At 58.2% G+C, this 16,411-nt stretch overlaps 2 protein-coding genes across 10 annotated transcripts in view; one reads left to right on the plus strand and one right to left on the minus strand.

Moving 5' to 3' along the window:
- Positions 1 to 761: 761 nt before the first annotated feature.
- AP5Z1 (adaptor related protein complex 5 subunit zeta 1) lies at positions 762 to 16,058 on the plus strand. Of its 3 annotated transcripts, XM_081552704.1 has the most exons (18): positions 762 to 911; positions 7,206 to 7,343; positions 7,412 to 7,598; positions 7,786 to 7,933; positions 8,050 to 8,162; positions 8,436 to 8,604; positions 8,873 to 9,013; positions 9,187 to 9,224; positions 9,293 to 9,455; positions 9,820 to 9,998; positions 10,378 to 10,520; positions 10,646 to 10,786; positions 11,164 to 11,275; positions 11,511 to 11,608; positions 11,947 to 12,079; positions 12,157 to 12,371; positions 14,151 to 14,214; positions 14,320 to 16,058. In XM_081552704.1, the coding sequence occupies exons 1-17, from the start codon at positions 871 to 873 to the stop codon at positions 14,179 to 14,181; spliced, it is 2,190 nt and encodes a 729-aa protein (XP_081408830.1). In that variant the 5' UTR covers positions 762 to 870; the 3' UTR covers positions 14,182 to 14,214; positions 14,320 to 16,058. The 3 variants fall into 3 exon arrangements, with proteins under 3 accessions (XP_081408830.1, XP_081408827.1, XP_081408829.1); XM_081552701.1 differs by lacking the exons at positions 14,151 to 14,214; positions 14,320 to 16,058 and adding an exon at positions 12,610 to 13,126; XM_081552703.1 differs by lacking the exons at positions 14,151 to 14,214; positions 14,320 to 16,058 and adding an exon at positions 12,610 to 13,126 and having other exon boundaries at positions 11,580 to 11,608.
- RADIL (Rap associating with DIL domain) overlaps positions 15,980 to 16,411 on the minus strand; it is a 60,141-nt gene continuing 59,709 nt past the window's right edge. For all 7 annotated transcript variants that reach the window (XM_081552697.1, XM_081552694.1, XM_081552700.1 and 4 more), the window contains one exon: positions 15,980 to 16,303. In XM_081552697.1, coding sequence (XP_081408823.1) covers positions 16,198 to 16,303 — 106 coding nt within the window. In that variant the 3' untranslated portion in view covers positions 15,980 to 16,197. The remainder of the gene's footprint in view (positions 16,304 to 16,411) is intronic.

A 16,411-nucleotide genomic window follows, 5' to 3' on the forward strand; every position in this document is an offset into this window, starting at 1 on the left:
AACTCTATGTAAGCCCCATGTAAGCCTATGTAAGCCCCGGGAAGCAGGCCATGCGGCCTTCAGGACCTTTGCCTCTGCCTTCCCCTCCCACCCCTTGGTCTGACACCCCCCGGGCTCATCTGAGGCACCTGTCCGTCACGGAGGGCCCCTCCTGGTTCGGCTGTGACAGCATTTATCACGCTGAACTGTCACTGCGCAGAGGACCCACCCTGTGCCCCCACGCGGTCTGCAAGGTGGAAATACTGTGGCCAGCACGCCTTTCAGAATTAACTAGAATTTGACCTTCCCTCTCTGAGCCTGTTGTCCTTATCTGTAAAACGAGATACCCAGAGCCTGTGATTATGGTGGGGATTAAGTGGTTTTTTTCTTAAGCGGCAGGTACAACCTACGTTAGATGCAAAAATGAAATGGGAATTTTAGAAAGGAACTTGTAAGAGCCGCCGCTGTTCCTTGCAAACTTCTGGACACGGATCCAGCCAGAGGCCGCGGTGTGTGCAGCAGTTTGAGCCGCGTTGCACTCAAGACCTGCCGGCGACGGAGCGGACGGCGTTTGTGGGACAGAATCCGGAACGGGGACGCTGAGCTGAGGCTCCTAACAGCGCCGGAGCCGCGCCAGGGCTCCGGGGTGACAAGGCCACGGGTCCCCGTGGCCCCGGGACCCGCGGTTTAAAGCGCCGGAGAGCCGTGCAGGGCCCCGCCCCCCCCGTGCGGAGGCGCCGCGTCGAAGCCTATTGGTCGGGCGCCTTGCGCCGAGCCCACGTGACGCGGCGCGCTGCGCAGCCCGGAAGCCGGCGTCGCTGCGGGCCCTGCTCCGCGAGTCGCCCGCGTCAGGAGCGCGCAGCCCGCCCTCGGGGCGGCGGCGGCGGCGGGATGTTGGCGACCGGCGCGGAGAGTCTGCTCCGCCAGGCCAGGTGAGCGCGCTTTCTCTCTCGGGCGCGTGGCGGGGGGTCTCGGCGCGGGGCCTCGGAGGAGGCCGGGCCCGGCGTGAGGAGGCCCGGGGAGGGGGCGGGCCCCGAGCGGCGCTCTGAGGGAAGAAGGCGAGCCGGGTTGGGGCGCCGCGGGGGTGGGCCGGAGGCTCGGCGGCCGCGGCCCCCGCGTCTGGTAGCAGCGGGCTTCCGAGCCCTCGGCGGCCTCGGGGCCGGGAAGGCCACAGAGGCGCCGGGGAGCCTGCTGGACTGAGCCGTGGCGAGCTCGGTGTGCGAGCCCTAGGCCTTCCGAGGGCTCCGGGGAGCCGCGGGGGGTTAGTGACTTAGGAAGAGAGACTCTCGAGGGTGCGCGGGGCGTGTTGAGGGGATGCTCCTCCGTCCTCTGGCCCCAGGTTGCCTCTGGACGCCCACTGGCTAGTTGGTAGCCCTCTCCTCACCAGCTAGCCACTCACGGGGGGAAACAGATGGAGACTGGGACCCGGACCCCGCAGTGCGTCCGTGTAAGACTCGATGCTACTCGAGGAGAAGCAAAGGCGGCCAGAACCATGGTTTAAAGGAAAAACTACCTGGATTCAGAGCTACACCAGTTGGTGGGAAAAAGTAGGCTGGTTGAGGCTCCTGTGATCTTGAATGCCTGTTGGGTTGTAAAGGCTGTGAATGGAGCAGAAGTTTGCTATAGTCAAAATAACCCTTCAAAATCTGTTAGGCTAGTGTTTTCTCCCACTGAGTCCAAAAACGTGTATATTTCCTTCAATCTTGGACGTATATTCCAATGCTCAAGTTCCACTATTCCAATTCAGGCTCGTTTGAATTTAGGAGCTGTATTAACAGAAAATAGCTTTTTCAAAAAGTCGAAGTACAGTTGATTTACAGCATTAGTTTCAGGGGTACAATGTAGTGCTTCAGTATTTTAATAGATTATATTCCATTTAAGGTTATTATAAAATATTGACTGCATTCCCAGTGCTGTACAATGTAGCTATACCTTGTTTAATACATGGTTTGTATCTCTTAACCCCTTCCCTTCCCCGATTCCCAGTCTCCACTGATAACCACTAGTATGTGCTCTGTAAGCCTGTTTTGTTGTATTCATTAATTCCATTTTTTGGATTCTGCATATAAATGATAATCAGTATTTGTCTTTCTCTGACTTATTTCACTATGCATAATGCTCTCTGGGTTCTTCCATGCTGTTGCACATGGCAGAATTTCATTCTTATTAACTAAGTAATATCCCGTTGTGTATATACACATCACATCATCTTTATCCAGTCATCTCTTGATGGACACTTAGGGTGCTTCCATATCTTTACTGTTGTAAGCAGGGCTGCTATGAACATTGGGCTGTATGTACCTTTGCAAATTAGAGTTTTTGTTTTCTTTGGGTATATACCCAGGAATGCAGTTCAGTTTTTAGTTTTTTGAGGAACCTCCACAGTTTTCCAGTGACTGCGCCAATTTACATTCCCGTCAACAGTGAACTAGGGTTTTCTTTTCTCCACTTACTCACCAGCATTTGTTATTGTGGTCTTCTTGTTGATAGCCATTCTGACAGGTGCAAGGTGTTACCTCATTGTGGTTTTGATTTGTATCTCTCAGTTGAGCATCTTTCTATCTGCCTGCCTGTTGGCCGTCTGTATGTCGTCTTAGGGAAAATGTCTATTCAGGTCCTATGCCCATTTTTTTTTATTGTTTTTTTCATACTGAGTTGTGTGAATTGTTTATTTTGGATGTTAAACCCTTGTTAGTCATATCACTTGCAAACATTTTCTCCCATTAAGTTGGTTTCCTTTGCTGTGCACAAGCTTTTACGTGTAATAATTAGGCCCCGTTTGCTTGTTTTTGCTTGTGCTTCTTTTGCCTGAGGAGACAGATCCAAGGAAAACTTCGCTGCTGCTGACATCACAGAGTGCTCTGCCTGTTTCCTTCTAGTTGTATGGTTTCTGATCTTGCATTTAGGGTATTTAATCCATTTTATGTTTGTATGTGGTGCGAGAAAATGTTCCAGTTTCTTTTCCTTTACAGGTAGCTGTCCAGTTTTACCAAGCACCGCTAACTGGAAAGACTGTCTTTTCCTCATTGTGTATTTTTGCCTTCTTTGTCATAGGTTAGTTGACCATGAGTGTGGTTTTATTTCTAGGCTCTCTGTTCTGTTTCATTGATGTGTGTGTGTTTTGGTGCCAGAACCATAATGTTTACGTAGTGATTACTGTAGTTTGTACTTTAGTATAGGCTGAAATCCAAGAGCATCACACGTCTCTCCAGCTTTTTTTCTTCTTAAGATTACTTTGCCTATTCACATTTTAGAGTTATTCTAGTTCTGTGAAAAAACCACGGGTATTTTGATAGACATTGCATGAAATCTGTATGGATTGCTTTGGGTAATATGGAGATTTTAGCAGTTTTAATTCTTCCAGCTCATGTACCTGGGATGTCTTTCCATTTCTTTGTGTCATCTTCAGTCTCCTCTGTCAGTGTTATAGTTTTCAGGGTGTAGCTCTTTCACCTCTTCTGTTACCTCTTTTGTTTATTTCTAGGTGTTTTATTCTTTTTCACATGATTTTCACAGGATTATTTTCTTCCTCTTTCTGATAGCTCTTTACTAGTGTATAGGAAAGCAACAGGTTTCTGAATATTAATCTTGTATCCTGGCAGCTTTACTGAAGTTATTTTATTAGTTGTAATAGTTTTTGGTGGAAACTTTAGAGTTTTCTGTATATATGGTATCATGTCATCTGCAAGTAGTGAGTTTTACTTCCCTTCCAAGTTTTATGCCTTTTACTTATTCTCCTAGTCTGACTGCTGTGGCTAGGACTTCGTACTTACTAAAGTGCTCCTCCAAAACACTACACTGTGTTAAATAGAAATGGTGAGAGTGGGTATCCTTATATGTGTTTCTGATACTAGAGGAGAAGTATTTTTAGCTTTTCAGTGTTGAATATGATGTTACCTGTGGGTTTGTCATAAATGACCTTTATTATGTTCCCTTGATTTCAACTTGGTGAGAGTTTTTGTCGTGAATAAATGTGAATTTTGTCCAGTGCTTTTTCTGCATCTATTGAAATGGTCACGTGAATTTTATCCTTCCACTTGTTCATGTGTGTAACACCGATGGATTTGCAGATGTTGAAGCATCCTTGTGACCCTGGAGTAAACATAAATCTAACTTGACCATGGTGTAGGACTTTTTTTTTTTTTTGCCACAGTTCATTTCTTGTGGGATCTTAATTCCCCAACCAGGGATTGAACCTTCACCTTCAGCAGTGAAAGCTCATTAGAAAGCAGTTCTAATCACTTGACCACCAGAGAATTCCCCATGATCTTTTTTTATTGTTGAATTTTGTTTCCTGATGTTCTTTTGAGGATTTTCGAATCTTATGTTCATCATAGATACTGACCTGTAATTTTTTTTTTTTTTTGTAGTGTCTGTCTGATTTTGGTATCAAGGTAATTGTGGCCTCATAGAATGAATTTGAGTGTTCCCTCCCCTTCAGTTTTTTGGGATAGTTTGAGGATAGATATTATCTCTGTGTTTGGTAGAATTCCCTCATGAAGCTCTCTGGTCTCGGACTTTTGTTTGCTGCAAGTTTTATGACTCGTTTCACTGCTAGTGACAGGTCTGTTCAGACTGTCTGTTTCTTCCTGATTCAGTCTTGGAAATTGTATGTTTCTAGAAACGTGTCCGTGTCCTCTGTTGTCACGTCTGTCTGCCTGTAAGTGTCAGAGGTCTTCTCTGTGATACCAGTGTGAAAAGACTTAAAAGACTCACTTCACAATTTCTTCTCTTCCATATCTTGTTTTATTTGGGTCCTCTGTTTTTATTGATCAGCCTGACCCAAAGGCTTATCAGTTTTATCTTTTAAAAGAAAACAGCTCTTGGCTTCATCAATCGGTTCTGTTGCTTGGGTCTCTCTTGTTGCTTCTCTGATCTTTATAACCTCCTTGCGCTGACTTTCCTTTGTTCCTTCTGTTTCTGTCTAGGCAGTAGGTAGGTAGGTTGTTGGAGACTTTTGTTTCTTAAGGTATGCCCGGATCGCGGTGAACTTCCCTCTTAGAATTGCTTTTGCTGCACCGCATAGGTCTGGGTGTGTGTTGTTTTCACTTGTCCTGAGGTATTCTTGATTTGCTCTCCCATCTCTTTATTGCTCACTTTAGCAGCATGGTGTGGAGTCTACTAGTTTGTGTTTTTCCCATTTTTTTTCTTTCTGTAATTGATTTCTCGTTTCATACTGTTGTGGTCAGAGATGGTACTGGATATCATTTCTGTCCTCTTACATTTGTTGAGGCTTACTTAATAATCTAACATGTGATCTATCCTGGGAACATTCCATGTGCATTTTAAAAGAATGTGTATTCAGATGGTTTTGGATGGAGAATCCTATAGATAAAGTCCGCCTAGTTTACTTGTGTCATTTAAGACTACTGCTTGCTTATTGACTTTATGTCTGGATAATAAGTCCTTTGATACAACTGCTTCCCTGGTGGCTCAGGATGGTAAAGAAGCCTCCTGCAATGCGGGAGACCTGGGTTTGATCCCTGAGTTGGGAAGAATCCCCTGGAGGAGGGCATGGCAACCCACTCCAGTATTCTGGCCTGGAGAATCCCAGGGACAGAGGTGCCTGGCGGGCTACAGCCCCTGGGCTTGAAAACAGTTGGACAGGACTGAGCCACTACACAGCATGTCTGTTGACGTGAGACGTAAAGTCCCCTACTATTTACTGTATCATCGGCAGTTTCTCCCTTTTTGCCTGTGAGTACTTACGTGCTGCTTTATTAGGTGCGTAGATGTTAATGAGTATAATGTGCTCTTCATGTATCGGTACCTTTATCATTATGTAACGCCCTTCTTTGTCTTTTGTTACAGACTTGGTTTTAAAGTCTGCTGTGTCTGATAATGAGTATTGCTGCCCTGCTTTCCTATTTCTATTTACATGAGTTAGGATTCAGAGAAAATTTTAGTTTTAAATCTTTCAGAGATGGAAAGAAGGATGGAGAAACTTATCAGAAGCATGACTTGTGAGCTGCAGAGGGAAGTGGGACTCGGGTAAGCAGGGAGGGTGAGTGCAGGGCTTGGGGGGTTTCCTGAAGAACCAGACAACCAGAAGCTCAGAGCAAGTGAGGCATTTATCCAGCGAGGGAAGCAGCCAAGAGTGTTCCAGGCAGAGGGTCCGAGCTGGGCAAAGGCAGGCGAACAGGACGCGGTGCCCTTAGGGAAGTCGGGGTGGCTGGGTGCTTGTGTGCATCGCCAGCGCCTGGGAGTCTGGGTCTGAAAGCAGTGGGAGCTGCTGAGGGTGTGGGTGGGTGGAGGGGCTGAGCTGGGGTGCGGACGAGGGGCACCGCCGTCTGCCTCCGACATCACCCAGAGAAAAGCAGGCTGGACCGGCCCGGGGTGATCCTCTGCCCACTCACGCCTCCGCGTGTGTTTGTAGGGGGCTGTGTCCCACTCTGGCCGGAATAAGTGAAGAAACGAGGGGGGAGCGGTGGAGGAGTCGGCTGAGATTTCTCTGCCAGGCCTCAAGTGAAATGGGGAAGCACAAGCCACCGCCCAGGACCCCCTCCACATGGTCATCTGACCACCTCAGCAGCCGCAGAGGCTGGGGGTGCATGCGCTCTCAGGTCACAACTGCAGACCGAGTGCCAGCAGAACGGATCTGGTGGGCTTCACCCACAGCTTGTTGGGGGGCACATGGGGGGCCCAGCTGTGCGCTGCGCCCTTCCGAGAACCACCCCCAGAAGCTCGCGGCTGGTGACTTGCTGGCATGTCGCTTCTCCTTGCCTTTCAGCATGGAATGGGAACCGGGAAGCAGGCTCTGTTTGGAGAGCTTTTTCAGTATTGAACCTGTTGTAAAGGCTCAGTAGATACATTTTAAATCAAGGATTAGAGTAATGTCATAATATATGCTCTATCATACTTAACTCTTATTCCCAGAAGTTAAAGGCTCATTGAAGGAATCTTTTGAAAAGCAACTTGGTTTAGACTAAAACCTCCCTTAGTTTTGACTCCTAAACCAATTGGTTTGTTTTTCTGGTCCTGGAATAACAAAACCCGAGTGTGTGGAGGCTTGCTAAGAAGGAGTGCTGGGGAAGCTGGTGGCGTGAGGCTCTCCTGCCGGCACGGGAGGGGGCGAGGACCAGGGTCGGTACCCGTCAGCGGTTCATCCCGAGAGGCCTAGGGGCCCCACCCCTAGATGCGCCCTCCCGGGCCCCTCTGCTCAGGAGGGCCTGTCCCCACGGGGCAGTGTTTCCAGGTGCCCATGCAGTAGTCTCTTCTCTCTGTAGGGAGGTCGGGGCCGAGGAGCTGGGCAGGTTCTGCGCCCGCGTCAGCGCGCTGCTGCAGGCGGAGGACTGGGGCCCCGACACCCTGGACGCCCTGCGGAGGCTCTTCCTCATCGTGGCCGCCACCAAGTACAGCAGGAGGTGAGCGCCCGCCCTGGCCTCTGGGTGGCCCCCAGCCCTGTGGAGGCTGACCAGCCCCTGCCCCCTAGGCTGGAGCCCACGTGCGTGGCACTACTGCAGACCGCCCTCTGCTCACCCCGCTGCCCCGAGCGGCTCCAGCTGCTCTGTGCCGCCGTGCTGAGAGAGATGGCGCCCTCCAGCAGCCTGAGCCTGTCCTGCGACCATGCCCAGAGCACGCGGCAGCTGGGCCTGGTGGCCTCCGTGCTCTTGGCCCAGGTAATGTGACTGCCACGGCCCCAGCCCCCACTCCTGGTGGCCCTGGAGCTCAGCAATCCAGCTGGCCATGTGCACCCCGTGAGCAAGTGGGCTAGGCCGGGCCTGCCCTGGTGATGTTCCGGATGCCTGGGCGGAGTGGTGTTTGTTGAGGGAGTCAGCGTTCACATTCCACTGGGGGGGTTTGCAGGGTGACCCGCAGCAGGTCAGGGCTGTGGGCCAGCGAGTCATCAAGGTCCTGGAGAGTCGGCAGCCTGAGGGGCCCACCCACCTCCTGACCCACCTCCTCCCGGTCGTGTCCAAGGTCACCAGCCTGGCCCCAGACGCCCTTCCTGAAGGTCAGCACACTCCTGTCAGCGTGGGTCAGGGATGGGGACCATCGGGGCTGCTGCCGGGTCCCAGGAAGCTCTGTAGACTTAACTCCGTCCCCACGGTGTCCCCCGCCCCCCCGCAGAGCAGACCAAGGCGCTCAGCAAGCGGCTGGGGGACTGGCTCCGCTACGCCAGTGTCCAGCAGGGGGCGGCCCACTCCTCTAGCAGCTTCTTCTCCGTGCCCAGAGCCCGGCAGGTCAGTCTCGGGGGCATGAGCCATTCTTCCTGCGGGAACGCCGCCCCAGTTCCAGGATGACCCCTCTTTCCTGTCTCCACTCTGGCGTTGAGGGTGTGGTGCTTGGGTCCTGCCCCCACACCCATGATGCTGTGAGGAGTCTCGGGACGTGCGGGTGGGGATCGTGAGCAGGGCTGTGGTATCAGCCCAAGCGCCCATGTTCTCGCGTCCTATGAGGGCGCCCCGGCTGTTCTCGGCCCTGCCGTGCCCACTGACCTTCCTTGTCCCCTGCAGCCGGGCCCTGTCACTGAGGTGGATGGGACTGTGGCCACGGACTTCTTCACGGTGCTGTCCACGGGCCAGCGCTTCACGGAGGACCAGCGGCTGAACGTGCAGGCCTTCTCCATGTTGCGGGCCTGGCTGCTGCAGGGCGGCCCCGCGCACCCCGGCACCACGGATGCAGGTGGGACAGGGCGGACCCCTGGGCGGCTTGGCTGAGCCGCGTGGGCTCCAGGACGCCTTTCCCAGATGCGTCGAGAGCCAGACGTTGGCATCAAACAACTCATCTGCACGCCTGCTAGCAGTTTAGACAGTCCGGGTGTGTCTACACCACGGGTATCCAGTGATGGTGGGTGGGGGCATGCGCGCCAGCGGGACTGAGCACTGGCCCTGGCAGCTCACGACAGGGGCGCTCCCACGCCCTCCAGACGGCCCGTCCCCCTCTCTTCCAGATGACAGGTCAGAGCTGGAGGGTTCCACCGTGTCTGTGCTCTCGGCCGCCTCCACCGCCAGCCACCTGCTGCCACCCACCGAGTGGCTGCGGGAGAAGGCCCTGGAGTACTGCCAGCGCCTCCTCGAGCAGAGCAGCCGGCGTGAGTCCTGGGGCCACCCTGCCTGCCCCCGGCCCGCGTCGCGTGTCTGCGCTGGCGTCCCCCCCGGGTGTGGGCGCCCCGGCTGCTCCTCGAGCTTCCAGAGCATGGGGCGCCTCCTCATCGGGAGGTGCCGGTGGGACGCAGAGACCAGGTGGCCCTCTTCCCTCCCCCAGGAGCCCTGAGGAAGGCCGACTCAGACCTGCAGAAGGCGGTGAGTGCTGGCGGGCGGCCCTGCGGGCGGGGGCCACTGCTCCCTCTGAGCCGCCTGTGTCCCCGCAGTGCCTGGTGGAGGCCGTGCTGGTGCTGGACGTGCTCTGCCGGCAGGACCCCTCCTTCCTGTACCGCGCCCTCCCGTGTCTGCGGACCCTGCGTGCCCGGCTCTGCGGGGACCCGGCCTGCATCCGCGCGCTGCTGCCTGTCGCCCAGTTCTTCCTGCACCACGGTGAGCACCTCCCGCGCTGGAGAACAGGGCACCGGGCAGGGCGCCGGGCAGGGCCCCGTCCTCTTCACGGCCCCTTCCTTCATCATAGAGCAGCAGTGCTTTGATGGGCGCTTAGCATTTACATGGAGGAGATTTTTTAAAGGTTACCATGTTGATGTTAATCTCGAGCTCTCTTCACCAAGGAGTTCCCTAGAAGGTGCCTGGAAGCAGCCCCTCTAAGGAACAGTCCTTGTCTCCATACCCAGAGGGGTGGGTCTGTGGCCAGACACGGGAAGAGCTGGGTGCGCTCGGCCGGCCCTCCTGTGCTCGTGACGCCGGGGCTGTCCCGGGGAGGCGGGAGGCCCTGACGGAGCTGCGCTTGCAGGGGAGGCTGCCGCGGTGGACGCCGACGCCGTCTGCCAGCACCTCTTTGCCAGGATCCCCTCCGAGCACTTCCACAGCCCGATGCTGGCCTTCGAGTTCGTCCAGTTCTGCAGGGACCACCTCCTGCTGTTCGGCAGCAACCTGGACCTTCTCAGGACCAGCTTCCCCAACCTCTTCAAGGCATGTGAGCTGGGCCCCTGGGACAGCGGGCACCCATGCTTACGATGACCCTGTGTCCTTGGGAAGGTGCGCTTGGGCTGGCAGAGCCCCCAGAGTTGGTTCAGAGTTGTTAGCATCTCTGCTGGGGAGCTCTGCCCACGTGTTCAGCCCTTTGGTGCCATCATCTTTGACAGGTGTTTTGTGGTGGCATGTCATTGTGGGGCTTTTCCAAAATCAGAGACTCAGTCCTTTAATCAGGAAGAGACGATAGCAGGTGGACAGGGGCTTGATTGCTGGCACCAGGTGAGGGCAGGAGCGAGCAGGGTCATGGGGAGGACAGTGAAGGCGCACTCCGACCCTGGGGTCGGGGGACTGAGGAGGCGCCCACTTGTTCCTGCAGTTCCTGGCCTGGAGCAGCCCAGCCCTCACCTCCGAGTTCGTGGCGCTCCTCCCGGCACTGGTCGACACGAGGACGGCTGTGGAGATGCTCCACCTGCTGCTGGACCTGCCATGCCTGACTGCGGCCTTGGACCTGCAGCTCCGGTGAGCCCAGCCCGCTGCTCCCCGTTCCCACGGCGTTTGCCCCGCTCCCTGACCGGGGACACCACGGGGCAGGGGCCAGGGCTGGAGCCATGTCCCAACCTGGCCACGGCCGTCTCTGCTCGCAGGTCATCGCAGGCTGCGTCTGAGAAGCCGCTCTGGGACGTCTCCGTGAGGGCCCCCGGCTGCCTGGAGGCCTTGCGGGACCCCCAGGCCCAGGGCCTCTTCCAGCACCTGCTGCGGGCCAAGGCCAGCGGGACCACGGAAAGGTAGGCCCACTGGGGTGGGCCCTGAGCGCGGGCCACTGCAGCCGGAGCCTGGCCCCGAGCCTGCTGCCTTCTGACCTGGCGAGACAGCTCTGCTCACAGCCACCAGTAGCACTGGCCGCGTGGCTGAGCACTTCTTGGGCACTGAGCTTGTGGTGGTTCCGCTACCCAGTCCTGTCTGTACTGCTCCAGCAGGTGCGGGGGGGGGGGGGGGGGCGGGCACTGACTCCTTCCACAGACGGAGGTAGTGAGGCTGAGCACCCAAGAGGCAGAAGCGCCAGGACTGGCCCTGGTCTCCTGACCCCAGCCGCACTCATGTCCCGGGGGAACAGGGCAGGCTGGCAGCGGCGGGTGCTCAGGACCGGGCTGTGTGTCCGCAGGCTGACGCCACTCTACCAGCTGCTACAGCCCCTGGCCAGCTGCGCCCGGGTGGTCCAGTGTGCCCAGGCTGTGCCCACCCTACTCCGAGCGTTCTTCACGGCGGTGACGCAGGTGAGCCTGCCTCCCAGGGCCTCTGTCCCCACAACAGCGGGCCAGCCGGAGCCAGGAGCCAAGGGGCAGACCTCGGCAGTGCACGGGTCGGGGTGGAAAGTGCTGCTCACAGCGGCCCAGGCCCCGCTCCTGTCCCCCCAGAACGGGGCTGCGAGCAGCCCCAGGGCAGCAGACTCAGCGGTGCCCAGCACAGAGGTGCCTCTGGGCAGGCACCCAGGCTGTCTCTTCCTCCCAGTTCGCCGATGGGGCCCTGGCCAGCCAGCTGGCACTGCTGCTCCTGGAAAGAAGTGACTCACTTTTCCAGGTTGAGGGGTACGAAGCAGATGTGCACAGGTGGGTCTCTCCCAGCGGCCCTGCGGGGCTTCACACCTCTTGCAGCTCCAGCTCCTGTGCCCTCAGCTCTGGTCACTGCAGACCCCCTCCCCAGCCCAGCCTTGGTGCTTCATGCACTGCCGCCCAGGTCCCTCCCACTCCCGAGTTGCCAGGTCCCCTCCTCTCCCCTCCCCCCAGCTTCTCTTGGGCAGAGCCTTCCAGAAGGTGCCCTTTCTGAAAGCCCAATTCATGCGGGCTCGTCCCCACGCCAGCCTGGCCTGAGGACAGAGCCGTCCCACCACCCAGTTCTCCAGACGGGCCATGGGGCTGAGGTCTCTGAGGGGTGTCCTCTCCGGCAGGGTGCTGAGCTCCCAGTTCCCGGCCCTGTGCAAGCTGCATCCCCCGCTGGTGGTCGAGCAGGCCAAAGAGCTGCTGGAGTTTGTGGGCAGCCTGGGGGGCGCCTGCGACACCGGGCACATGCTCACGTCTGTGGTAAGGCGGCCGCCCCATCACCCTGGCCCGCGCCTGACACAGGGCCTGCTGTGGGCTGAGTGCTGTCCCCCGCCCAGGTGTGGGCCATCGGCGAGTACCTCTCGGTGTCCTGGGACCGGCGCTGCACTGCGGAGCAGATCAACAGGTTCTTTGAAGCTCTAGAGGCCCTGCTTTTCGAGGTCACCCAGTCTCGGCCCTCCGCCTCCCTTCCCAAGTGTCCTCCGCAGGTCATCACCGTGCTCATGACCACGCTGACCAAGTTGGCCTCCCGGAGCCAAGACCTGATCCCCAGGTATGGGTATGGGGCAGGTAGGGGGAACCTGCAGGCTTCCTGTGGGGAAAGCGAACGGCTTAGCAGCCGCCCCCTCCCGGACCCTTGGACTCGGCACCTGCACGAGCCTCCCAGCTGGACGCCAGTGGCCCGGGCTGTGGGCCCGTCTCGGAGTTTAGGCCCCACTAGCCCGTGCTCCTGGGGGCTGGGCTCCTGCCCGAGCCCCTGTCCACCTGAGGGGTGCACCCCACACCCTCAGGGTCTCCCTGCTCCTGTCCAAGATGAGGACGCTGGCCCAGAGCCCAGCCGCAGGCCCCGTGCATGGCAAGGACGACCTGGGAGCCGTCCGCACACGGGCCACCGAGCTGCTGAACCTGCTCAAGATGCCCAGCGTGGCCCAGTTCGTGCTCACGCCCAGCGTGGAGGTGTCCCAGCCCCGCTATCACCGCGACTCCAACACAGCCCTGCCCCTGGCCCTGAGTATGGTCAGCCGGCTGCTGGAGCGGGAGGCAGGCCTCCTACCAGGGTGAGGGGCCAGGGGCCCGGTGGGCGCCGGGCTGCAGAGCCTGCTGTTTGGTCCCTGCCATGCCCTCGGGTCAGAGAGGCCTGGGGAGGAGGTCACCATCTCAGCCTCAGTCTCTGCCTCCTCTGGTGGGGACAACACTTGAGTCTCAGCTTTGGCCCCTCTTGGGACTGGGTGGAGGCTGCCAGATCTGTGTCCTGCTGTTATTTGGGAGCAAGAGGAGATAAAGCAAAAATAAACCTCCTTCACAAAATACCTGGGTCGGTTCACTTTCTCTCCACCCAGGAAGCAGGGAGCCCAGCAGGCCGCCCCCTAGTCTCTGCAGAGTCCAGGGGCCCCGCTGCTGCTGAGTCCTCCCGCCTAATCCCCACGTGTCCCCGATGATCAAGAACAGAGCCCTGACATGCAGTCAGAAAGGAGCCGTGTTCATCTCCCAGAGCCGATGGCTGCACTGGGAGGTGAGCCTGGTCAGTGACTGGAGAGCTTATCTGCTCCCCAGTAGCTTGGGAGACGGAAAGGCGAGTCTGGGGGCTCTGTTGCCTCCACAGGCCTGCAGCCTCCCAGCAGCCAGACAAGGCCACCCCAGCATCTGCCGCTGGAAGCCTTACCCGGGAGATCAGGTGCGCTCTGCTCTTACCCCGAGTGGAGGACACACACTGGTTGCGGTGGGGCCAGAACCCCCTGCAGCCCCAGCGCTCCCTACTGCTCTTCCATTAGAGTCGGCCTGCGGTCCAGCCCCACCTGCGCGTGGAGGGGCCCGGCCACCAGGTGGCGCTGCGGCCCCGCGAGTCATGCCCCGTGGCCCCGCCCCCAGGCTCCGGCCACGCCCCTCGGGTTCAGCTCGGGCCACACCCGCGGCCCCGCCCCCGGCAGGCTTCACCCCTCAGACGCCCTCCTGAGCGCAGCGTCTGCCTGGTGTTCGGGCCTCAGATGCTTCCCGAGTTGCGACCCGTGGCTCAGCCGGCTCTACCCTCCAGGGCAGGGCCGTCCCAGCCCTGCGAGCCCCAGCGAGCCCCTCACCCTTGCTGCCCAGCCCTCCGGACTTGGATCCCAAGAGGCCAAGATTGAGTACGTGACAGCTAGAGAAAATCTTTTTCCATTTTACCAGACGCCCCTTCAACGCTCAGCTTTCAGTGTTTTCAGGTCGTTCAGATATTGCAAGTTTGGGTCCCAAATGTGCGTAAGAACTAGTTTGAGAACATGGGTTTTGAGGGGATTTGCTTCCTCACACCCAGCCAAGGCCCTCCAGCAGTGTCCCCTCACCATTTTCTTTGCAGGGGAGACTTTTGCGTGGCTGAGTCTACTTGAACGACCCGAGTTCCAATCCTGACTGCCGCCCAGGTGGGGGTGGTGATTACCCCCCGTCCCGCCCTGGCCTCGTGTGGGGAGCATGCGCCCACTCACCGGCGGGCCGGGCGTCCCACAGGGTGTCTGCACCACACACAGGTGGACACTGTGGGCCTGGGAGGTCCGCGTGCCCGCAGAGCACTCACCGGAGGCTGTGCCCACGCGCCGAGAGGAGGGCGGCGGCTTGCAGAGACGAGGGTCTGTGCGGTTTCCCCACAACGTTATTCCGGCGCTAGCCCACAGACACAGAAAACCACGGTCCCGTCTGCTCCACGTTCACCTGAAAGTGAAAGAGAGGAAAAGTGTGTGGGAGTGAGTGAGCGTCCGACTCTGCGATCCCGTGGGCTGCAGTCCACAGGCTCCTCCGTCTGTGAAATTCTCTAGGCAAGAAGACTGGAGTGGGCAGCCATTCCCTTCAATGGGGGTAATAACAGTACCGGCTTCAAAGAACGGCCTGGGAGTGACCTGGGCACTTCCCCACAGACAGGTGGCACCCCACACTCCCTGCGCGAAGAGCCCCGAGGTCTTCCCCCAGACCCGCGGGACTCTGCAGTGTGCGGGGTCCCCCCAACCAAGAAACAGCACGGAGGCAGGGGGAGCTCGGCGGGCCTCAGGCCAGGCGCCAGCCTCCCTGAACTTGTGCTCTCGTTTCCGTTTGGGGCTCTACGAGTTTCTTTTGGGTTCAAGCATACATTTTCAATGACTTTTTAAAAGCACATTTCACGCAGGCGTCCCTGGTGGCTCCGCGCCCCTAGCGCCTGTGCTCTGCACCGAGAAGCCACCACAGGAAGCCCACGCGCCATCAGAGAGCAGCCCCCATTCCCCCCAGAGAAGCCCGCGCAGCAACGAAGGCCGAGTGCCGCCAAACATAAATAACGTTCAGGGAAAGAATGCATCTCATCCAGCACCTGGGGAGCTGCTTCAAGGCAGCTGAAATCCCGATGCCCAACACAAAGCAGCCAGCAGGGCCGCCCCCCGCTCCCCACTCCCCGCACTCAGCAGGGTGTGGCAGGGAGTTAGTTGCACTTGAGGCCCAGGGCCTGGGACCCACCTGGGACTGACCGGGCTGCGGGTCCCTGCAGGAGACTCCTTTCCACGTAGGGGGTGTGTCTGCAGCGGACTGGCCGGGACCCCTCGTCCCCAGTCTGCGTGCCTGTCAGAGGAGGATGCGGGCCCAGAGCCCGACCCCAGGCTCCAAGCCCGGTGAGGACGCGGCCGAACCTGCTGAAGATGGCCAGCGCGTCACCTTGACACCAACACGGCCCTGTGCACAGCCCCGCTGCTGGGGCAGGAGGCGGGCCTCCCACCGGGTGGACGCCAGGCGGCCAGACAGAGAGCCTGGGGCCGGCCGGCCTGGTGTTCAGGCCCAGCCACAGCAGAGAGGACACCGCAGGGCATGAGGCCCGAGGAGGCCTGGGTACCCAGAGTGGGTCAAGACTCCCACTTTATAGCCTTCCGAGGTTTCTAGACCATTTCTTCGGGACCGTGCTGATCGCGGCACCCCAAGTGCAAAGCCCACTCGGGTGGGCAGCTCCTGCACTCTCCCTCCGCGGCAGGGGGCTGCCTGGCATGGCCTGCTGCTGCTCGTCTGGGGTGGGGGGCGGGCAGACGCAGAGTTAGGCAGAGCCATCCCACCACCCCCGGGACCCCGTGTCCTCACGGGTCTCCCACGCCGGCGGGCACGGGAGCAGATCCGGGAGCCCCGTGGCCCCTTGGGGACCAGTGCAGCACCCCCCAGATGCCACGCCCTGCCGCCCTCTGGAATATGAAAGATAGTTTATTGAATCTATATTTTTCCATTAAAATCTTCAAACATAAAAGCTCTGTAACAAACATCACAACTGCTATCCGTCATATAAATAGAACATACACGAAGGGACTGCAGGTGGCCTGCAGGAGGCGCACCCGCAAGGGACAGCCCGGCAGAGACGCGCCCGCGGGACCGGGTGCAGGCGGGCGGCCCACCGCGCAGGGCGCCTAGGGGGGCGGTGTGCGGAAGCGGACCTTCCTGGCCGTCTCCACGTCAGACTTGGCAACCAGAAACCGCATCGTCTTGCCCCCGTGTCGGATCAGATCCACTGCCCTGAAAGCAGCCAAGGGATGCGGCCGGTATAGACAAGCCCACCCAGCGAGGACTCGGCGCTGGTCCAGCGGGCAGTGCCTCCTGGAGGTGCCTGGGGTGGGGGGGGGG

Source organism: Giraffa tippelskirchi, chromosome 13 (genome assembly GCF_054371585.1).
Source record: "Giraffa tippelskirchi isolate mGirTip1 chromosome 13, T2T-mGirTip1v1.2.pri, whole genome shotgun sequence".
In the NCBI taxonomy this organism is placed as follows: Eukaryota; Metazoa; Chordata; class Mammalia; order Artiodactyla; family Giraffidae; genus Giraffa; species Giraffa tippelskirchi.

Coding starts and splice junctions, on each gene's coding strand:
- AP5Z1 (XM_081552701.1), top strand. CDS start 871: ATGTTGGCGACCGGCGCGGAGAGTCTGCTCCGCCAGGCCAG. Junction 11,276..11,510: donor TCTTCACGGCGGTGACGCAG/GTGAGCCTGCCT, acceptor TCTTCCTCCCAG/TTCGCCGATGGGGCCCTGGC. Junction 12,080..12,156: donor GGCACATGCTCACGTCTGTG/GTAAGGCGGCCG, acceptor TCCCCCGCCCAG/GTGTGGGCCATCGGCGAGTA.